The 22103-nt window shown below is 41.4% G+C and overlaps 1 protein-coding gene across 2 annotated transcripts in view; it reads right to left on the reverse strand.

Annotated features, from left to right (window-relative positions):
* Window positions 1–22103, reverse strand: part of RALGPS2 (Ral GEF with PH domain and SH3 binding motif 2) — a 218787-nt gene that overhangs the window by 161468 nt on the left and 35216 nt on the right. For both annotated transcript variants that reach the window (XM_006033021.3, XM_006033019.3), the window contains exons 3-4: window positions 19840–19947; window positions 2407–2457 (exon numbers count right to left, since the gene is read on the reverse strand). In XM_006033021.3, the coding sequence (XP_006033083.1) occupies window positions 2407–2457; window positions 19840–19947 (159 nt within the window). The remainder of the gene's footprint in view (window positions 1–2406; window positions 2458–19839; window positions 19948–22103) is intronic.

Consider the following 22103-nt stretch of genomic DNA (forward strand, 5'->3'; position numbering starts at 1 on the left):
ACAATCATCATAGACAATATTCAGACATATATCCAGGACTGAGATTCAAATAGCTAATACTAAATAATTGGTTTCCTTTCTAAAGAGAGAGTACGCAACAACAAGAAAGCCTGGTAACTATTAAGTAATAGAGCTGTGCGAAATTTCGCCAGCAGTTTCGTTTAGACTCGTTTCAAGCTCAAAACAGTAAAATCGAAACAAAACGAAGAGCTTCGAAACAGCCTCAAAACGAAACAAGGCAAGTCAAAATGTTTCGACATTTTCTAAACGTTTTGAGTTTCGAAGCTCACACTGGGCTTGCCTAAAGGGAAACAGAAACTAAAGGAGAGGGGGGAAGCAGGGGGAAAGGACTGCTCTCATTATTGACTCTGTAGCTGGCCAGTGACTGTCATCATTTCCTGAGGTCTCTTCCAATCCCCATGTTCTGGGGGAGGGATAGAAAAACTGCATAAAAGGCAGCATCGTTTGAAATGCCCTGCTTTCTGCCTTGGTGTCAGTTGAGTGAGGGCGCACCTTAACACACACACACACACACACGTTTTGCCTGTCAGCAGCTAGAGGTGCAAGGCCTCAGAACTCAAAACCCCTGCACCTATCTCCTTGACAGCTGGCAGGCTTCATGGCCACAGCAGGGCCTACCAGGTCTGCAGTTTTCACCACCCTTTGCCCCAAGACAGACACAGTCCCACAAGCAACCATGTCACAAGTTTTCCCTGTCAGCAGCCAGAGGTGCAGGGCCCCAGAACCCAGAATCCCCTACATCCATTTCCTTGAAAGCTGGCAGACTCCGTGGCCTCAGCAGGGGCTAGCAAGCCTGCAGCTTTCACCCTGTTGTGTGTTAAGTGTCACCCATGTCATGAGTTTTGCTTGTCAGCAGCTTGAGGTGGTTTCCCCAAAACTCCTGCACCTAGCTCCTTGAAACTTGACAGGCTTCATGCCCTCAGCAGGGGCTAGCATGCCTGCAGTTTTGACCCCACTGTGGCTTAACATATACACATGACATGAGTTTTTTGCTTTCAAGACTCTGAGGTGCAGTTTCCCTGAAACCCCTGCACCCATCTCCTTGAAACTTGGCAGGCTTCAGAAGGGGCTAGCATGCCTGCAAGTTTCATCCAAATCAGGCGAGAAATGACGAAAGTTATAGGCTGTTTCTAGCTTCCCCATTATAGCCTATGGGTGAAACTTTGAAACTGTTGTTTCGACAAAACGGAACAGCAGTTTCGAAACGAAATTCAAAACAAAACACTGTTCCATCAAAACACAAGTCAAAGCAGAACAGCGCTGTTTCGCACAACCCTAATTAAGTAAGAAGATTGTTGATACTATAGAAAACCTATACCAACTCCATAAAGCAGACTGAGCATACAACTGTAACTGCTATTAAAAAGTTCGGAAGACGTTCACAATTTCCACAGACAGAAACAAGATGCACAATTAATAAATGCCCAATATTAGATAGCAACCCAGAAATTTAGTAGAACCGAGAGAAGTTATGCGACCGAGTTACTACGTAAAATATAACTAGCCAGTGAAAAGGTTACGTGAGCCTAAGAACATTTTAATTGGAGTTTATTGCCCTATAGATCAGGGGTCAGTAACATTATTGGGCAGAGTGCCAAAAACACCTGCAACCTCAACTTATAAGGTGTTGGCGTGCTGTAGCAGATGCAAGAGGCCTGATCCTTGTTGCGACAGTGCAGTCCCAGCCCCTTTCCCACCATCCACCCCGAGGCACATATGCCTGCCATTGAAGCCTAAGCAGCTTGCAGCAGGCAGTGGGAAGGCTGCAAGCAGCTGCACTGGGGCCCATGGAGCCCCGGTCCAGCTCATTGCCAGCAGAAGGTACACACACGCTTCAAGGTGGACAGCAGGAAAGGGGCTAGGGCTGCGTTGGAACAACAAGGATATGGCCCCTTGCAGCTCCCCTGCATTTTTGCCCCAAGACATGCTTGCCAAGCAAAATGCCTGTGCGCACCACAGACTGCCACACATGCCAGGGGTTGCCTACCCCTGCTATAGATCCTGAGGGGGAGGGGATATATATCAAACAATTGTTTTTCTGCTACAAAGAATACTTGGATCATTTACAATATTAGGATTGATATATTTAAGCAGTTTAACATTCAGAAACAGCACCAATGAAAGATTCAGATGCTTGATGTTTAAACACATTCAAGTGAAGGTAAAATACAGAGTTCTTGCCCAAAACAGTTATTAGTTCCAGATACATTCATGTCTTAAAACCATTCATTTCAAAACTATAAATGGAAAAATAAGAATAATTGAATGTACTTATACTCTGCAATTCCAAAATTTATGTTCATAGGCTACCATCATAATAAATACTGATTCTTTTCACTTAAAAATTGAAAACAAAGACAAAAAAACAACTGATGAACTACTCACCTCTGGCTGAATTGCTTTAAATACAGGAACATCCATTAGTGTTATCTGACCCTGAAATGAAGGAGTCAGAAATTACAATCAAAATTAATTTTCCTTTCTTTTAAGCTATTATGTTACAAAATGTCTATCTTGTTTTACTACTTCATTTTGTTGCATCATCATAATCTGTTTGGAAATATCACAAAAAGATATATCATATCTATAAAAAGATATCACCCATAAAAATCCTTGCCTCTTGCATAATTCCTGGACCATCATGGCAAAAACAACATTTCAGTACTGTTATAATCGCTACTAATTCCTGAACTGCCATCTTTTTCATGGATTTTAACTACCAACCAAGCAGTAAGAATGAAAGCAATAGTTAAAAGTTGAAGATTAGAATTCAGCGTATGGGTTAAGGTAACAGTTAAAGGAGGCCAGACAAGCCTACCTCCAGAAGTCCATTTTAAGCTGTAATGAGCAACAGAACGATAATGTTATTCCAAAACTCCTTTGCCCTTCACATAAGATGGTCTATGCCCTTTTCACTCATAACAACCACAATAAAACACACTCTGTATGTCTAACAAAAATAATTCTTTTCTTAATTTTAAAAAACTATTCTGCCCTATATTGCAATTAAGGAATGAGACCGTTACAAGAGTCACAAACCCATGATTCTTGGTGCAAAATGCCAACCCAGGGGTGCTCAATCCCTGACCCATGGAGCCATGTCATCCAGCCCACAGGCCTCCTGCATGGCTCTGAAAATCTGACAGCCAGGGAGCAGTGGCATGATATATTGCCACTCCAATGCTTCCAAAATTTCTGGACCCATGGGATGAGCAGAGGCTGCAAGGGGCCAATCCTCCAGGCATGCAGGAGAATAACCAAGGGGGCTCAGGGCTGATCTGGGCATGAGAGACCTAGGTTGAGGCAGCACGAGGCTCAATCCAGGCAACAGGGTTTGGGTGAAGCAGCACAGGACCTGATCTGGCAGCATGGAGCCCAAGCAGTTCAGGGCCCAATTCAGCCTGTGGACCAGCTATGCACCTCTCATTCCATCTGCATGACTAGAAGATTGGGCACCACTGTCAAATATAAATATGATGCCAGTGCATGTGAAAACAGTCAAATTTGATTTGCGAAAAGTAACTGTAGGTAACCTGTCCTTATCAGTAAATCTGCCTGTTGGGATGTTGGTTTTCTAAAATTATAGCCATTTTCATTAGCTGCCTGCTACAATTATTTTTTACCCTGTTATGTTACCAGTAGGAGATGGTTAGGCTTTACCCCATAACAACAGGAACAGGCATATCGAAAAAAGAATACTGGCACCAGCTCAACTTCCTAATTAACCCTCAACTGGAAGGCTGGGAACATGTACGTAGCATCCATTAGATGAGCTTTTAAATGTCGCCCAAGAAAAATTCCATAGTTTCAAGGCAATGTTAAGAATTACAGAAGGCATTGAATAAATACAGGAAAAATGTTTCAATGTAGGAACTAATTCAATACCTTTTTGTGCGCTAAAAGGAATAAACAGGCTTCCTTTACTTATCAAAGGAGAACTTCATTTGCACTGTTCAGAAGAACATTTTGGAGGACTTCTCTCAAAAAGGTCATTTTGTAGCACTGAACAATAACATGGATCAAAATGCATAAGGAATCTCACTGTTGAGTGTTACTAAATTCAGTTATACAAATAAATTCACTCATGCAAGAACACAAAATTAATCAAATGTTCACTTACAAATTTCAATTTTCTATGGAATTTCATTTGCTTGGAAGAAGAACCCTAAAATCCAAATTCTGTAATTTTATCATGGTCTAATATTTCATTCTTAGTACCGGGAAATCTTCGCATTGATCTCTTTAATTGATCTTTTTTGTTTGCTGGTATTCAAAATTCCAAAGATGAATGCCAGAAGACAGGCCTCAAAGAACAATTATGATTTTCCTTGCCTTCACTCTAAAATCATTCCGTCCCTTCCTCAAATAAGCATCCTACTGTCAAACAAGAATTGCAAGCTGTCACTGCAAACCTGTACCTACTGCAAGGTGTGCAACCCAAATATTACAAGACTGTATTAGTGAACTGGAACTAATAACCAAAACCAACTAGCCTACTTTCATTGTCAACAATAGAAATCAGATATAAAAAGACAGAGCAGATGATAAAGCTGGATTTTTAAAAAGCAGAATACTCAAAGTTGCCAGAAATTCCCAAATATTAATTCTAATCGGTTATGTATTGCATGGGGATGGGTTGTTTTTTTGTTTGGGGGGGGGGGGGTCTTTTATTGGACCAACTGTATAGTTGGGATAAAGTTACACAAGCTTTGGAACTGCAAAAGCATTCTTCTTCAGGTCTGAGGAAGAAAGCAGTGTATTGTACATAGTTTTACTCACGTATGCCAAATAGTTCAGCTAGATAAATTGATGAAATTAACATAACAGGAAAAGCACATCAGCATTTGGATTTAGTATTTTTAATGTTGCGCTAATGCTATAAAAGAAAAGGTGAAGGGGAGGGAGAGGGAAGAAACTGTAAAAAAAAACTTGAAGTTCTCCATCAACCCTACCAACAAGACTGTAAACTGCATGAGCACTGGGTGTATGCTAAATATTCCACCTAACCTTGGTATCTTTCTTCTACAGAGTTTACAATGTCTGTTCAGATACCCATGAACCCACAAAGCAGTTCATAATTCAAAAAGGAATCCACAAGTTCCTTAATATAAAGTATTTGCCTTGCAGAATTAAGTCTATTTTCACAGTTCTGTCGAAAGTCTCCTTAAAGTCTTTACAAATGTGTGTTAAAAAAAAATACAATTGAAAAACTGCAAGTAGCTGTTCATATGAAACAAAGCTAACCACAACCCTTTTACTGAAAAGTAAAAAGATAACAAGCAATATAATTGTAAGCTTGTCAAACCTGTTCTCTGTCCTGTGGACTTGAGAATAAGTATTTGGAGTATACAAATCACAGTATTTACCCAAATTTAAGCTGACCCCAAATGTAAGATGAACCCCCCCCAATAATTAATTGTATACATAAAAAAATTCTAATTTTTTTTTTAATTTTCTATGTATAGAATCCAATTATTGGAGGATTATCTTAAATTTGAACTCCCTCCACCCCTCTTCACTGCTGCAACAAGAAAAGCAGTGGCAGGGGGACAGGCAGTAGGGGTGAGGATGGAAATAAATACATAAGCAAACAGTTTGACCCCTGTCCCTTAACACCTTGTCTCCTGCTGCCTGTCCAACCCCCACCACTTGTCTGCCACCCTGGAGTCTTGGATCCCCCATTCTCCCTCATCTACCTCTACCTCCCTCCCCCCATGGCTTACCCATGCTCCAGCCCTAGTCCAGCCTGAGGCACAGAGCCTGTTTGCTCCAGGCCCAGCTCAGGAACTAGTAGCCTATGAAGTTTCATCTGTGAAGCTTGTGGATACCAGTCAGAAAGAATGCCACAATTTTGGCTTCTAGTCTGTTTACTACTTCCTACATTAGCTTAGGAAAAGAAAATTAGCAAAAACTTACCTAGGTCATCAAGTCTAGTTCCATGTTGTCACAGACAATCATGTCACAGAATCCCACTCAAACTGATCAAGCTTCATCTCAAAAGCATTTAAGTTTTTTGTACATGCATTATGTACTAGAAGTGATATTTTCTTAGTGTGAAGGACCACCAGTGGACTATTCCTTTTGTGGTCCCCCTCAGTCCATATTTCACATCCTGACTCTTGGCAAAATACACCCTTTTATTTTCCAAACGGGCTGTGCTGGCAGCACTCTTGATTATTCTCACCAATGAGCAGCAACATGCCTGCAGTGGCCCAGGCCAGAAGCCAGGGGGTGCTAAAGCATGCCTCCATGCTTGGCTGAAGCAGACAGCTTGGGTCAAGACTAACCACCCACCCTGCAAAAAGGGCGGGAGGGCTTGCAGGGGAGATGCAAAACTTGAATCTGGAAGGGACCTGGGACAGAAGTTCAATAAATGAATTTAACCTAAATCAGTTAAGTCCAATACTACATACACGCAGGTTTGTCTTAAACAGGTTTTGGCCATTTTAAAAGCAGTTCATATGTACTGAACTTCTCTTGCGTTACAGATTTGAACCAGTTTCTGATCACTTACACCAGTTTTTGTGTAATTTCTGTCCCTAACCATTATGTGGTATGGACCAATACTGTTTGCCACAATGCAAACGGACACTCTAGATTCTGATGAATTGCAATGTTCTATTTTTCTTTGAGACTATTCATCCTGCAAGCAGTGCTTTGTAAATTGTTCCATAATCAGGTTTTCTATCACAAGGTTTACTTGCATTTTCCAACTTGGCTTAATATTTTCTATCCAAACTGCCAGAACTCTTCCCTTCCCAGAAGTAATAATATCCAGGCTTCTGTTAAGCATTTCATCAGTGGTATTTCTCTTCTGTGGCCCAAAAGAAACCTAACCCTCCATCTGCTTCCTGTCACTAGAGTGGTTGGCTAGGTTTAGCTAACCATGCACTCCACCCCATATAAACTCCTGCACAGGAACAGGAAGTGTTGAGATAACAGGGCTCAACTTGATGCTAAACCACTTTGCTGTTCCTTCCCTCTGGCTTGCTCTCTGCCTCATTTCCTAGCTTTCTGATTTGGCTTGTTCCTAGACCCTGACCTTAAACTGACCTCCTCCTGGCTTCCTGACATAGCTGTCCCTGAATTCTGCTAGCTCCTGACCCTGGTTGGCACCTCAATCCCAAAGGCTCCAGACTTGGCCACCCATGACCTGGCACGACAGATACCACCTGTTGTTCATACAAGAAGCATTTTTAAATTTTCTACTAATTTTGTGGTTTTTGTTTTTTTTAAACTTAGCGAAACAAAACTCATCCAGAGAATTAGGAAAATTTAAAGCTTCTTCCCTACACAAGCCCTAGGGTTTTTTACTACATTCTCTCAGATACAGAGACTGGCAGTGGTTCCGTGACATGCTAACTCAACCCAATGGATGTTAGAGCAGTAGGTGCCCACTCTGCCACTGACTTAAACTGCATAAAGCAGTTCACACCAGTGGAAGATGAAACAGTGAATTTTAGCTTCAGCATATGTTCTCTCTTTTGCTCATATGTCAAAGGAGATGGTTATGCTATTAAAGATTTTCCCTTTAACATGAGTTAATTTTCTGCTGTTCAGCTGGCAAAAATGAACTTACTGTAGTAGGAATCCAACCTTAGTCTCCATTATGCAAGAAATGTTTTTAAAGTCTTATTTCATGCCTCATTTACAACAGTCATATGATTTCTATATTTAATTAGAGACCTTGAGCACCACAGAAGTGACTATTAAAAAATTCAAACTTCCACATTTCACATCAAGGGGTATATTATTTACAATATTTTATATTCTTTTCCTACTTATTGGAAAAAGTGAGCATTCTGCTTTTATATGCAAGTTGTTCAAGTTTAACTGAAATTTATTTTAAAAATCATACTATTGAGTCCATATTTAGATCTCCCTAAAGGCAAGATTAGCTAATTCTATAAAAATAGATCATTTTTACAGCTGTGCTTCCTAATTTTATTTAATCTATACTGGATAAAGTGGGTGCATAAGGTGGTAGGATAGCTCAAAAGTAAAAACAGATCAGGATACCCTCTCCCCACAAACAGTAGCAGGTCTTTAACAAACAAGTTATCATAAAACAAAAAGCAAGAAGTCCTACAACCTGAGGTTCATCTACTACCATGGAAAGCCCAGCATTTCCAAAATGTTATGTTCAGTCTCACCAGCAATTCTTTCTAATCTACAGCTCTTCTTCTGAACGGCAAGAGACAGTGAAGTGATATTATTGGATACAAGACAGTGGATCCTGCACCATCAGCACCCCCCCTTCTAAAAGTGTGGCCTACACAGCCAGACCAGAGGTTACCCTCAGAGAAAAAGTAGAAAACAGTTACTCTCACAGATAACCTATGATAGACTATGAATAATTTCACCTGCAGAGCTAGATTCCAGTCAATGGCTCTGGCATCTATTTGTTTCATTGTCTTCAGATACTTTAAAAAAAATATGGTCAGAGACCAACCTAAGATATACTTTGAGGAGTTTAATACAGGGAACCTATTTACTATTTTATAGCTAGATATCTCTCTGTAGGACTCCTAGCAGAAATCGGGATTGTTCAGTTGAGGCTTACTGCATAAAATCCTTTTGATTTTCCTAAAGATATGAAACACTCATATCTAAATGTACTTTCCTGGAAACTGTTTGCGTCAGGTCAAGCAAGGGAGCCATTGGGGTGAAATAATCAGCACAATCTGCTAGCAGCATCTGGCCAGTATTAAGGAAGAACTCACTTATTCCTGTGTTGTTGTGGCTAGACCCTTTCAGCAAGGACCTTAAATGTCATGACTAATATTTTAATTTTGCTCTGACTTACAGTATATCCAAAATATTTAATCTCTGTGCAGTAAGTTTTATACTTGTTTGTGCTGGTGGTTAAACTAAACCCCTTAAGGGATTAGAGTACTTTCAGGATACTTTTGAGAACAGATTAACTTGAGACTGGGTAAAGGTCCATAGTACCGAGATAAACTGTGAAAAATAGTTAGCATGTTCAAAGGAACCTACATGAAAGACGCAAGAGCACTGACAAGAAAGGAAGAACATGACAATGGTGTGGCTGCACCCACTATTCCCTTTGGCCTCAGGCACTAAAGGAACTGGCCAATAGCTCTTTTTTAAGGTCCAGAATTAGGAATTTGGTTCTTCTAGCCCATCTAGCATCTCGTCTATCTGTGGCATCAATGAACAGGCTTTAAGTTCTGAGACTATTGATTCCCCTGAAATGACTGCAAAAAAACCAAACTTGTACCTGGTTTTGGTGCTAAAACAGTTGGGCTGCACCCCATTACTGAGGTCTTTGCCTCTCAAATCTAACACTTGCCAGGTTTCATTTTGCCTGCTCCCATATGCTTGACAGGAAACAAATTATTATCCTTTCTGTTCATTGCTACTTGATTTGATCAGGAAGCAGTGACCAGCAAGACAACACTTCCTAGCTGATGTCATGTAGATTAATCAAATTCCTGTCTATGCATTGCCTGTGCATTGAAGAAATTGCCCCATAAGAATACAAGAGATCTCTACCTGAAAGCTGGAAACATCACTGTTTCTTGTTCAGTAAACTGAACACATTATTTTTCTCCTCTTTTGGATTTTCAATAAGAGTACTTAGCACCCTGCCTCTTCTTTCCATCTTAAATGTACTTCAGTTTCCACATTCCTCATCTGAATTATTACTTCAAAAGTCCTCTACTGCTTAGAAACTAACTTGTCCCCTGTGACCGGTAACATAAATCAGTTTTCTGATTTTCCTAATTTTCTGTCAAGGCATCTATTATGTGTTTGTATAAGAAGTACCATTAGAGCAGAAATTAAAAAATAAGGTATTTTATCACAAATATGTCTTGGGTAGCCTGTTTGGTACTTCAACCATGTGTCTTAATGCACACTTAGTCTTCTGTTCAAAAGTTTACTAAATTTTATCATTGTCATCAGTTCTAGTTGAAATTTAAGTTTCACTGTCATTTCAGTGTTCTGATTACTTTTAATTCACTTTCCATATTTTATAGCTACCAATTCACTTTTTAGCTATAATGAGAAGTGAAGCTAGACCGAACAAATGGAAACAGAAAATAAAGCTAGGAAAAAACACAAGTTTCCCCACAAGAATAATAAAAAACAGAAAGGAGTTAGTTTTGTTGTTTTTTAACTTACTTTTGGCAATTTAACAATTCTCTCACTCAAAGTCACTAGAATAGGTTATTATACAAATAAACTAAGAAAAAAAATTGCCTAATAGAACAAAAGGCATCTCAAAACTACAGCTGCAGAGAATATATTAAAAAAGAGAAAAACAGAGAAAGACACCAACAAACAGATCTAGCCATGTTGGTCTCAAGATGGGCAGAAGGTACGCACCTTAGAGACTAACTCATTCAGAGAAGCGTGAACTTCTGGAGGCTATAGCTTACTTTACAGACCAATTCATTCATAGCATCTAATGAGGTGCCACTCTGCCCTGTCTACTGCAAAAAGTCACCTGCTGGTCGTTCCGCTCAAAATATACAGGAATTTTAGATAAGGAACACTGCAATGTGATTCACATAAAACATGGTCTCCAAAATTAAAAATCGCATCTATTAAGCAAAAATAATGTGATGGCTATTAGCAACTTTGAATCATCAAAAAAAAAAAAAAAAGGTAATAGGGAAAAGCATTATGCTGGGTAGGGAAAACCTGACCAAAATTGCAGCATTTGAAATTTCAAGATGGAACCTTTAATAAAAGCTACATTTAACCAATGCCTGAATACTCAGGCTGGGAAAGCAACCTAAATAATTGGAAACATGTTTTGGATTGCAATAAAGCAGGGGTGTCAAACATAGCTCACCACCTGGATCTAGCCCATGAAGCTGTATCATTCAGCCTGTGCATCTCCAGCTGACCCTGCATACCTCACACAGTGTGCAAAGCTGGCCTGACATATGGACTGGACCTAGCATCATGGGACAGGGGTGTCAGTCTGAGTCGCATGCTGTTTATGGCACATATGCTGGACCAACCCTGTGTGCTGGCTCTGGAGCTGGTCCAGACCAGGCTGTGCTGAAGCCAGCACACAGGATTGATCTAGGGGGGTACAGCATACAGTGCCCGCAGCACTGGGTCCAGCCTGTATGCTGCATGTGGCGTGTGCCAGCCTCATTCCAGGGCTTGCAGGCCCTGCCCACAGCACAGGGAGCAAGCATAGGGCACGCACTGTGTGCAGCATCCCCCCTGACTGATCCTGCACCCTGGCTCTAGCATGCAGACAGCCTGGGGCCCAATCCACACTGGTTCTGGAGCCAGCACACAGGGCTACTCCAGCAGGACACTGCATGTAGTCCGCTCATCGTGCCAGCCTCCTAGGCCTCAGGCAGCACACACAGCAGTAAGTCCAGACGGCATAGGGCCTGCAGTGCAAGCTGCTTAGTGGGTCTGGTGCACACTGCCTGTGACAGGTGGAGCTGACATACAGAGTACACTGCATGCAATGCTCCAGACTGGCCCTGCACTTTGGCTCCAGGGCAGCCTGATGCAGCCTGCAGACCACCCCAGAGAATCTCACCTGGCACACAGGACCAAATGAGTTTGACGTCCCTGCAATAAAGGATTCTGATGTAAATTTCCTGGCTCAGTAAATAACTTTTATTAAACATCGATGCAACTTAAAAGTTCCTGCGTTTCTAAGTTTACTTGGTGGCTTTAAAAAGGTGCTAAGAGAGCTGAAACAGGGAAAAGAGTCACTTTGTATCTAGCTCTCAAATGGCGATTTCAATTCTCAAGAAGGGCTAAATCAGCATATACCTTTAACTGCTGCTCAATGGCATCCTCTATTGGCTGAACATGAGCAACATTCAATGGAGCTCTGTTCAGCATTGCTAGCCTAAATACGTAGTGCAATGAATTCATTTCCCAAACTTGAATTCCAGAAGTAACATTCAATGGAGCTCTGTTCAACTCTGCTAACCTAAGCATGTAGCTACAGTGAGTTCATTTCCCAGCCCCCAAATTCCACAAGTAACCAGATCTCCTTTATGTACTATATGGAAAGCAAGGTGCTATCGAATGCAGTTTGGGCTGGAATACAACAGTGCTAACAGTAGGGCTGTATAAGATTTTTAAAAGTTAGCACTACGAAAAAAAGGTTTGAAAAATATTTTGCTGTAAGTTTTAAGCACTCAAGCATTTCAAACAGAGGAAATTATCTTGGAGTGTAAGAGTAAATTACTTCTCTCTAATCTGCAAAAGTATCTACTGCACAGAATTCTTGCCTGAGTCTCAGTTTTTTTAAACACAAGACTAGTAGCTCACCCTTAGAGCTAGGGCAGAAGTTACAAACAAACCAATTTAAGCAATCAAAAATTGGTTCAAATGTGTGACGCAACAGAAGTTCAGGGCACAGTACTGCATCCATCCATGTTTGCCTTAAACCAGTTTTGGCCATTTTGAGAGCAGTTATCAGAAATCACTGATTTAAGTTAAACTGGTTTATTGAACTTCTGGCCCCAGATCCCTTCCAGATTCAAGTTAACTCTCAGTCCCCCAACATCCCAAGATGCTTTGCACCTCCCCTGCAAACCCCGCCCTCACAGGGTGAGCAGGCTAGCCTTGGCCCAAGCTGCCTCCCTGCTCAGCTGGAGCAGATGTGCTCTAGCACCCCCTGGCTTCTGACCTGGGCCACTGCAGGCATGTAGCTGCATTTCCGGAACCAAAAGTGAATGCCCGTTCATTTGCTTATCAGTTCAATCTAACAGCTTAGACTAACCTGCAAATTTTAAATCAATTCAGCCTCAGGCTTTTTGACTATCTGTTAAGATTTAATGATTCATGATGTGCTACCACTGTTATATATTACCTTTTGAATGCTGCAATCAAGTACTCTGATTGCACTGGAAGTGATAATTCTAGACTGATAGCAAATACAAAATAATTAAGTGTGCAATTAAAAGCAAATTGCATATCTTCACTTTTTTTTGTTTGGAAAGATATAAAACTTTAAAAGAAGTTAACCTCCAAATGTTAGGACTGGTAAAAAAATAATTGAGGTGTTATATTACTCTCTTCTAAAAATTAAAAACCTCCTATTCCTGGGGAATACAAAGCTCCACAAATGCTTCAGTGAACTCAAAAAGAAAGCAAAAATATATCCAGCAGTAAAGAGAGCCAACAGCAACAGGGAAAAGATTCCTCTTTTCCACCAATTGATAACAAGAGAGGTAAGTTAGTTCTTATATATGCAATAGCACACACAACATTCAAGTCCTCAGGAGAAAGCATTTACATACAATTTTCAGCAAAAAAAAAAAATCCGACTGAAAGGAAAGGACATCCTGAAAGACATGTTTTAGAGTGCAGGAGAAGATTTGGCCTCTCCCCCATTGCAAGCAAGTTCTGGAGCAGACAGTGCCAAAACAGAATTCCCCACTGGAGGCCAATTGCAAGAAATAATGATTTGCATATGCACATCTCGATGCAAGCATTAGAGAAAAACTGATTGTAACCTTACTGCAGATAAATAAAGTATCACATGATCTTTCAGCTTGCAGCCAAGGGACACTACAAAATACACAAAAGGTCAGTTTAGATAGGATCCTTTTAGATCAGTGGTGCTGTCAACCTTTTGGCCCCACAGACCTTTCGGCCAGTCTGTGGGCTGGATTGGGCCATAAGCATCAAGATCATACCCCGAAATGCCCCCACCCACCCCCCATATGCTGGGATTGGGCTCCATGCCACCTCCACACACACACTGATCTGTGGGACTCCTCAGGGGTCCAGAAATTTGGCAGACAGGGAGCAGTGCCATAACTTACCTGCTGCCAAGTTTTCAGATCCAGGGGAGAACCCCACAGACTGGATGTCCTAGTACCAGGAGGTAGATCTCATCTGCAGGCAAACCACCCCATTGTAGATCAGTGGTGCTCAACCTTGTTAGACTCAAAGCATCCCTTTGTGAATTGATCAGCACCCAATTCCAAAAAAATACATTTTATTATGGTGCTTACTAGGCTTGTGTGAAGTGCGAGTATTCATGTCGGATTTGGCCGATTCGGAAGGACAGTGATTTGATTCAGAGATTCAAATCACTGTCCCAATTTGATTCAACCGAACCAAATCCAAAGATTCAGCTATAGACTAAACAGGCAACAGTCCTCACCATGCTGGACACAGCTGCCTCCAGCTGGTAAGTCTCTGGAGCTTGGGGGAAGGTGGAGGGAAGGGGCATGGGGTATGGAGGGATTCGGGCCAAGTCTGGGACTGAGACAAGTGGCCCAGCCAGGGCAGGGGGGTGCGGCATGCAGGTGCAGCAGCACTCAGAGTAGGGACTATGCCCTGCTGCTGCCTGCCCAGCCAAGGGGGGTGGGATGTGGGTGCAGCTCGCTCTGGGCAGAAGCGGGCAAGCAGAAGCAGGGCATAACCCCCACTCCCAGCAATGCCGCACTCACATCCCGTGCCCCCCCCAGCCGAGCAAGCAGTGGCAGCAGCCATGCCCCCCGCACCAGCTGGGCAAGCAGCAGCAGGGCAGAGCTCCTGCTCCCAGCACTGATGCGGGCACAGTAGTACTGGGAGCGGGAGCTATGCCCTGCTGCTGCTTGCCCCCTTCTGCCCGGAGCAAGTCACGCCTGCATCATGTCCCCCCCGTTGCCTGTTTTGCTTTTCTGCCTCCAAACCTACAGTCTGTTTTGCTTGTAGAATTCTTTTATCTTATGTAATAAATTCCTTTTGTTGTTTTGCTTGTGGACAGAGTAATTGCTGGGTAAGTAATACTCCAGGCTAACCCTTCCCATGGAAAGGGGGACGTGTAATTTTTTCTCTTATTCCAGTGGGGCCACCTGGGGTTGACATTTCCTCACTGTGGCTACAGGGTCTGGTATACAGGCAGTACAACCGAGGTTTGCTGGGTTAAGGAGTTGCCCCAAGGAACAGACTAGAATTGCCTTGGGATAAGTGGCAGCACAGTAGGGGAAATAATTTGGGGCCATCCACAGATGGGTTTGTGACATTCATGTACAAACAAACACAAAGAACTCAGAGTTAAAACAAACAGCAATAACAAACAGTTTTGATCAGCTTTGCCAGGAAAATAGCAAAATTCTTCACTGAAAAGGCTTTTTTAACTGAAGGTGAAGTTGGGGTTTAAAAATGTCTGTAGAAATTCAACTGCAGAAACAAAAGGTCAGCTTTGGCAAAGTCTCAATTTAAATACAGATACATTCCATCACAGTACATTTAGTAAGTCAAAACCAAACGGGAGGGGGGAGAAGCAGTTTAATGAGATGCAGGTGAAAGACTCCTCATGGGGTGGTCTGCCCTACATTGCAAAGCATTTCTCCTTGGCTTTATTCTCAGAAGTGACTTCCAAAATGTCAAAACATCACAAAACAACCTGCTTAGATTCACCATGGCTACAGAACTCTACTACTTTATCAGGAGCTAGGGTGATAGGGTGACAGCTCATAGATTCAGATGGAGATAGGTCTATGCCCTAGTTCTGAACAATGATCCCAGACTCCAATATTAATAAGACTATCTTGGCCCATATACAGGTAGTTAGAAATAAGTTAATTACCTGTAACCGGAGTTCCTTAAAACTGACTACACTTTCACACTACTGGGGTTGCACCAACAATTCAAATTTAATGAACTGTTGCAGCACAGCTGTAAGTGAGAGCATTCTGTTTTTGAACAGTCTGAGGGTGAGACTATATGAGAAGCGATGGCTCAGTTTCTTCCACCTCCTCTTCAGGTTTGCAATTTTAATACTGGATTCTACAGAAGAGAAGGTGGGCAAGGAGACTGACTCTGCAAAATCCATCTTGAAGAATCCCAATTACAGGGAAGTAATACCTATTTATCAACTGCTACACTTTTCAACACTTAGGCCAGTTGTACTGCAACAGGGAGCTCTAATAAGCAGTAATTAAAATACAACTCTGCCAAAAATTATGCCCTGGATCTGAATTGAGAGCAATGTTTAATACATATGGCTGCTTGCAAACGTGAAAGGGGGGAAAATGTGCTTTAAACTCTTTACGTTCCCGTGCCAGGCCCCAGCACGTGCCCAGAAGAGGTAGCGCATTAGTTCGACCCAGCTCTGCAACACCGGTATAGATCGGGCGCTTTAGTAAAGCTAGTTGAATAAGATATTAGATAAAAGCGCCAAAAAGCCCCGCTGAAGCGCCCCATCTATACAGGAACTGCAGAACCAAGTCAAACTAATGTGCTGCTTCTTCCAGTAAAGCACACTGAGTTTGTTTTTTCTCCCCACATCTGCGAGCAGCCTATATTGTTTTAAATTGCAGCTTTACTAATTTCAACAATAGAGGCAATAATGTATGCAAAAGAGTGAATCTTAACCTAGTGACTTTCAACCTGCATTCTGCAAAACCCCGGGGCTCCAGAAAAGGCCATCAGGTGTTCAGCAAAAAAAACTGGGAATAACTGTGGAGTGGGCCAGAAGGCAATGGAGCTGCCATTGCCAGGCTGGGTTGCCTGGTTCCGCATCTGATCACAGGATAAGGGTACGGGGTTCTGTGGCAGAAGTGATATGAAAGGGTTCCATGACTTGAGAGTGGTTTTCAAACTTTCTCAACTCACACAGGAAGGGGACAGAGGCCAGCTAGTAGCTCTCTTTAGTACATAGCTTGATATTTGGACAAACAATGAAAGCAAATACTGTGACCGTCATCAAAGTAATTTTTTGTAACCTTTTTAAAGACCTTAAGCTTCATAGAGATTCTGGCCCTTTTAAAATAAAATGCTAGACTGCTTTTGGCATCTAATGTTTGGTGTTCCAATTTGCTCCAGTGTATGCGAGGCCTGGAAAATAAATCAGATAAAGTAAATGAATAAATGAACAAAGAACTGGTGGAGATTCAGATCAGTAGCCACCTTGGGCAGAAATTTAAGCTATGGAGAGGAGATTTCTTCAGTTTAAATGCACTACCACCTCAGATTAACATGGCAATTGGCTAGCCATTTAAGATTTTTATACAGTAATGCAAGAAACATGAGAAATAAGCAAGAAGAACCAGGAGTCCTAGTACAAATCACAGAAGTACAACATAATTGGGATAGTTGAGATTTGGTGGGATAGTTCATGTCTGGAATACTGTCATCAATAGGATCAATTTGTTCAAGAAGACAGGTGGGAGAGAGATATACACTTGTTCCAAGGTACAATAAGTGCAGGCAGACCTGTTAAAGGTTCTGGGTCAAAGTCAATGTGTGTACAGGATAAACTACCAAACCAGGAGGTGAATGAAGCTTTTTTCAAGTCACTTATCAAAGTACTTAAAAACAAATTTAAAAAAAAGTCACAGGACCTGGGGCTGATAGGAGACTAAGTACCATGGTATCTCCTGGAAATGAAATGCAGCAGTGCTTAAGCAGTCTAGCAAGTTTCTGGAGTATGTTAGGAATAACTTTTTGGTACAGACAGCAAAGAAGCCAACATAAGAACTACCATTTACTGGGTCAGGCCATAGGTAATCTAGTTTAATATCTGGTCTCACACAGGATGAGAAGCAGAGATGCTGAGGGGGGAGGGTAAATGGCATATCCAAAATGTTCTATACCCTGCTCCTCTTTCACTGCAGCTTCCAGTATTCAGAGATTTAGAAAGTTCTGATTCAGAGGCCTCACCCTTATATACTATGTCCAATGCCTACTGATGGTCCTTTCCTCCATGAATTTTGTTAAAACCCCTTTTGAACTTGGTTAAAGCTATTAGCCGTCACAACATCTTGTGGCAAAAGTTAATTTTGAGTTTCAAAAGTTAATTACATGCAACATGAAAAAGAACTTCCTTGTAGGTAGTCTTAAACCTGCTACCTAATCATTTTCATTACATCCTCCACTATGAGATAGTAACTAATACATTCCCATTTTCTTTTTTTGAACCATTTAATATTTTGTAAATATCTATCATGTGTCCCCTCAAAAGCATCTTTTCTATGCTGAAAAGTCCTCACTTATGTAGTCTCTCCTCATATGGAAGTCCTTCCATACCATGTTCTTCCTTAATGCAAGAGTATTCCAGAGAGAATTTAATCAAGTGGTGGTAGCAGTTGAACTTTTGGTGGAAGTCAGTAAGGGAGTCCAGGTGTTCACAGTCCAGATAATAAAAATATCTATGTAATACAGGTATAGTACAGGCCCAGTAGTTCAGCTTTAAGAATTACTTTTGTAGGTGGTTCACGAAGAAGTTGGCATATTGGGAGCCATCTTTGTGCTCATAATTTGGAGGAAGGTGCTGGTTGTTAAAAGTGAAGTTGTTGTGGGTGAGGTTGAAGTGGATGATTTCTCAAATATGTTCTGGTTGCAAACATACTGGGCTGTATTACTGGAATGACATTTGCAAGTCAAGTGATCCTCCTGGTTATTTTGGCATTGGTAAAGCCCCATCTGGAATGCTGTGTCCAGTTTGGGGCACATTTCAATGCTCAGATAAACTGAAGAATCCACTGGAGAGCAGCAAGAATTACAAGTCTAGGAAACACGACTTGCAAGGAAGAGTTGGAAGACCTGGGATTGTTTAGTCTGGAAAAGACAAGACTGAAGGAGGGATTTGATAGCTGCAGTTAAAGAGGATGGTGACAGACCATTCTCAGTGGCTGCAGGAAACAGGACAAAAAGTAACTGCCCTAAATTGCAACATGGAAAATTTAGATTAGAAATTCAGAAGAGCTCTCTCACTATGATGATGGTTAATCATTGGAACAGATTATCCATCTTCCTGGGAGGAAGAAGCGGAATGCACTTTGTCACCTATGCAAACTGTATAGCTGCAGCCACTATAAGCTAGTGAAAGCAGGGCTTTGTTATTTATCACAGGATACATGGTAAAATAAAGCTTGTCACTTTCTTCCAACCTGACTAGATATAGCTATATTCAACCCAATTGTTCCAGCTGGTTCCAGAAGTCCTTCCAGATTTTCAGACGGGATGAAAGGTTGTTTCTGTTAAAGGGCTGATGTATAGGTAATACAAGCTATTCTGCCAGCACTGACAGCAGTCAAAAAAAGGAATCAGCCAGAATATATAGAGAGCAAAACATTTATATTCAACAAGGCTATTATAAAAGATGACAAGCAGTTTGCATTCTACCTAGTACTGCTGCCCTTAAAATTCAAGACACCACTGATAAATTATGTTTAAAAAAAAAAACTATGAAAAAATTTCCCAGTGTCACACCATATCAGACATAGGAATGAGACCTTACCTTACACCTAGAGAGAAAGAGCAAAATTCTGGATTCAATGAAAGCTATGATGGCTGTGCCATTGCATTCTACATTAGCAGGATTTCCCATCAAGTGTACACACAAAGTTATTTGCCAAGTTATTTGATCTCTGAAAGCCAGGACACTAGTTTTGAATCCAACTGTGTCACATGGCAATAAGCTGCAGTTTCACTAATAGGCTCCACCAAAAGGTTCTTTAAGCTATTAACAAGGTTTATTAAATACCCTAAGTGGAAATAAAGTCAGATTTATGGCTGCTGCTAAAATGAGGGAGACAGGAAGAGAGGAGTTTCTTAACAGCCCTATCAGAATTAAATTAAAGTCTTACAGATTTAAGGATTTCTCCATGATCAAGCTATATTGCACATGAAAATCTCAAGAATAAAGGACAAATTAATCTCCTTTGGACTAAATTGTTCTAGGTCAAACAGTATATGCACCCAACAGAACCACAAGAGACTCTCAGGCTCCCCTGCCTCTCCCCCTCTTTTTTTAAAGCGGTGTTTGTAAGGGGAAGGAACATAGGGTAGATGGCAGGGGAGGGGGATAAGAAAGTTGTCTTACAAGTATTCCTACAAAAAGCTAATTTATTAATTTCTTACAGCATATTCTTCTGGAGTAACCTTGAGGACATCGAATACCACTGCATCAAAGCTTTTCTTCAGTTCAGCAGAACCTTTGTCACTTAAGGATTCGGAGCTGCTACTCTTCTGTAGAAATTAAAAGAGAAACAAGTTATTTTTCCTCACTTAGAGTAAGATAAAAAAATATTTTCAAATGTTTGTCTGTGTCACTGCATGAAGCAAGTTCCCTGGTGAGTAGCAGATTTTGGTCCTGACCAAAATACCATTGAAACAAGAGAATCTCAGTTGTTTTCAATGGACTTTTAAGAAGGCTTTTAATGCATTAACACTTAGAAACACTTTGCACCCCAGCTATGCTTACATCAGAAGTTTTTAAAAAGTGCGCTCCATTAATCTTTACATTAATAAAATTCTGTACAATGAGTACACAGTGCCTGTTCAGGAGGGAAAGCTTAGAAAGCAATAGCATGATAATTCCAGGCAAGGACTGAGATGTTTATTTTGTTCCTTACATTTTTCATAAGTATTAAAAAAAAAACAACTCTGAGATTTAAAACAATTGGGAAACAAAACAAAACAAAAAAACAAAACACAAAAAAATCACTGGTATTTAAAATAAATTATTTTGATTATTAGGGCATCCAGTATGATACAGTAAAAGTAACTGCAGTAATCCGGTTTATAACATTTTAAATTCTCTTAAGTTTGCAAAAAGTAGAATTCCTAAATAAGATTTTTCAAGACTGCATACCTGATAGATCAAGGATTTGACCAGAACATTAGCATCCGATCTAAACAGAATTCTCTCAAGACTATTAATATTTTTACACAGGAGCCTGGAAAACAATAGAACTACATTGTATACACATTAAACTCTTTGGGGTCAAGAGTAAAGATGGATTCTCTCCTCAAATGTTAATTTAGTAAATAATTTTTCTTTGATGGTATTTAAGATGCATTGCCTATACACACATCCTTGTGCCCCAAGATTACTATTTAGCCCCGTTATTCCTCATGCTGTATGCTAATAGCATACAAACTACTACAAATGTTCTTGCTTTCAGTTTCCTTGCAACTGCAGAGGCCCAAGATGCATGGAACTCCCAGGAAGATGGGACAGAGTAGGGATGGGCAATTTTTTTTTTTTTTTGTGCAGAGTGCCAAAAACACCCCATCCTTGACTTGTAAGATGTTGGCTTGAACCTTGCTGTGGCAGTGCAGCCCCAGCCCCTTCCCCACTGTCTATCTGGAGGCGTGCATGCACCCGCCACCAGAAACTAGCTGGGCTAGAGCTCCACAGACCTTGGTGGAGAGGCTTTTATCCTCCCAGCCACCTGCCAGAGCCAACCCAGACTCTGAGCAGGACCCTGCCATCCACCACGGCGCCCTGGCTACTCCCAGGAGGTGGCAAGCCGCTGCACTGGGGTCCACAGAGCCCCGGCCCAGCTCATTGCTGGCAGCAGGTACAAGCGCACCTCCAGGCAGAGGAGAGGGGACCTGCAAGGGACCCAATCCTTGTTGTGCAAGTGCAGCCCCAGACCCTTTCCTGCTGTCCGCCCCGAGGTGCATATGCCAAGCAAAATGCCTTTGCATGCCATGCACTGGCATGAGTGCCAGGGGGGTTGCCAATCCCTAGGATACAGGGTACAACATGGAGTATGAAAACGGCCAACACGATCTCAAAAAAGCCTCCATTTACTATGATAATGAATATCCTTCTCCTTCAAGCAGCTGCCCACATGCACATTCCACTACAGGTGGCTCAAGCAATGCCCAGTTCACACAAGACAGGATCTCAGCATCCCAGGGAAACAGCAACTTCAAGATCACTTTCCCAACTACATCATCTTATTTGAAAGCTTCAACAACAACATGCTGTTTGATGAAACTGTGGATGGAGCTCCAGACAGAAGCCTTACTAATACTGTATTTTTCTCACACACTATACCCTGCCAAATAAGACATGCACATTTTTTTGGGGAAGACAGAATGAAGGAAATTTTTTTTTTTTTCCAGGGTTATGGTTGAATACAGGCCACGTGCATCAAGGACAGAATCTACTCTTCAGCATCATTCACTCTTCTCCTTTCAAGTTTTGCAACTCAAGCTTTAACTTTGGTCACAGCTGCCAATGACATGGCAGAGAAATCAGCTTCCTTGTTTAAAACACTCGCCCCAATTTTGGACAGTCAATTTTTTTGGTAAAGGTGCATGTGGTATACAAATAAAGATAGTTTGCATGTATAACTTCTAGAGAGAGATAACAGATGTACTGTACTCTA

This window comes from Alligator sinensis, unplaced genomic scaffold, assembly GCF_000455745.1.
Source record: "Alligator sinensis unplaced genomic scaffold, ASM45574v1 scaffold293_3, whole genome shotgun sequence".
NCBI classification, from domain to species: domain Eukaryota; kingdom Metazoa; phylum Chordata; order Crocodylia; family Alligatoridae; genus Alligator; species Alligator sinensis.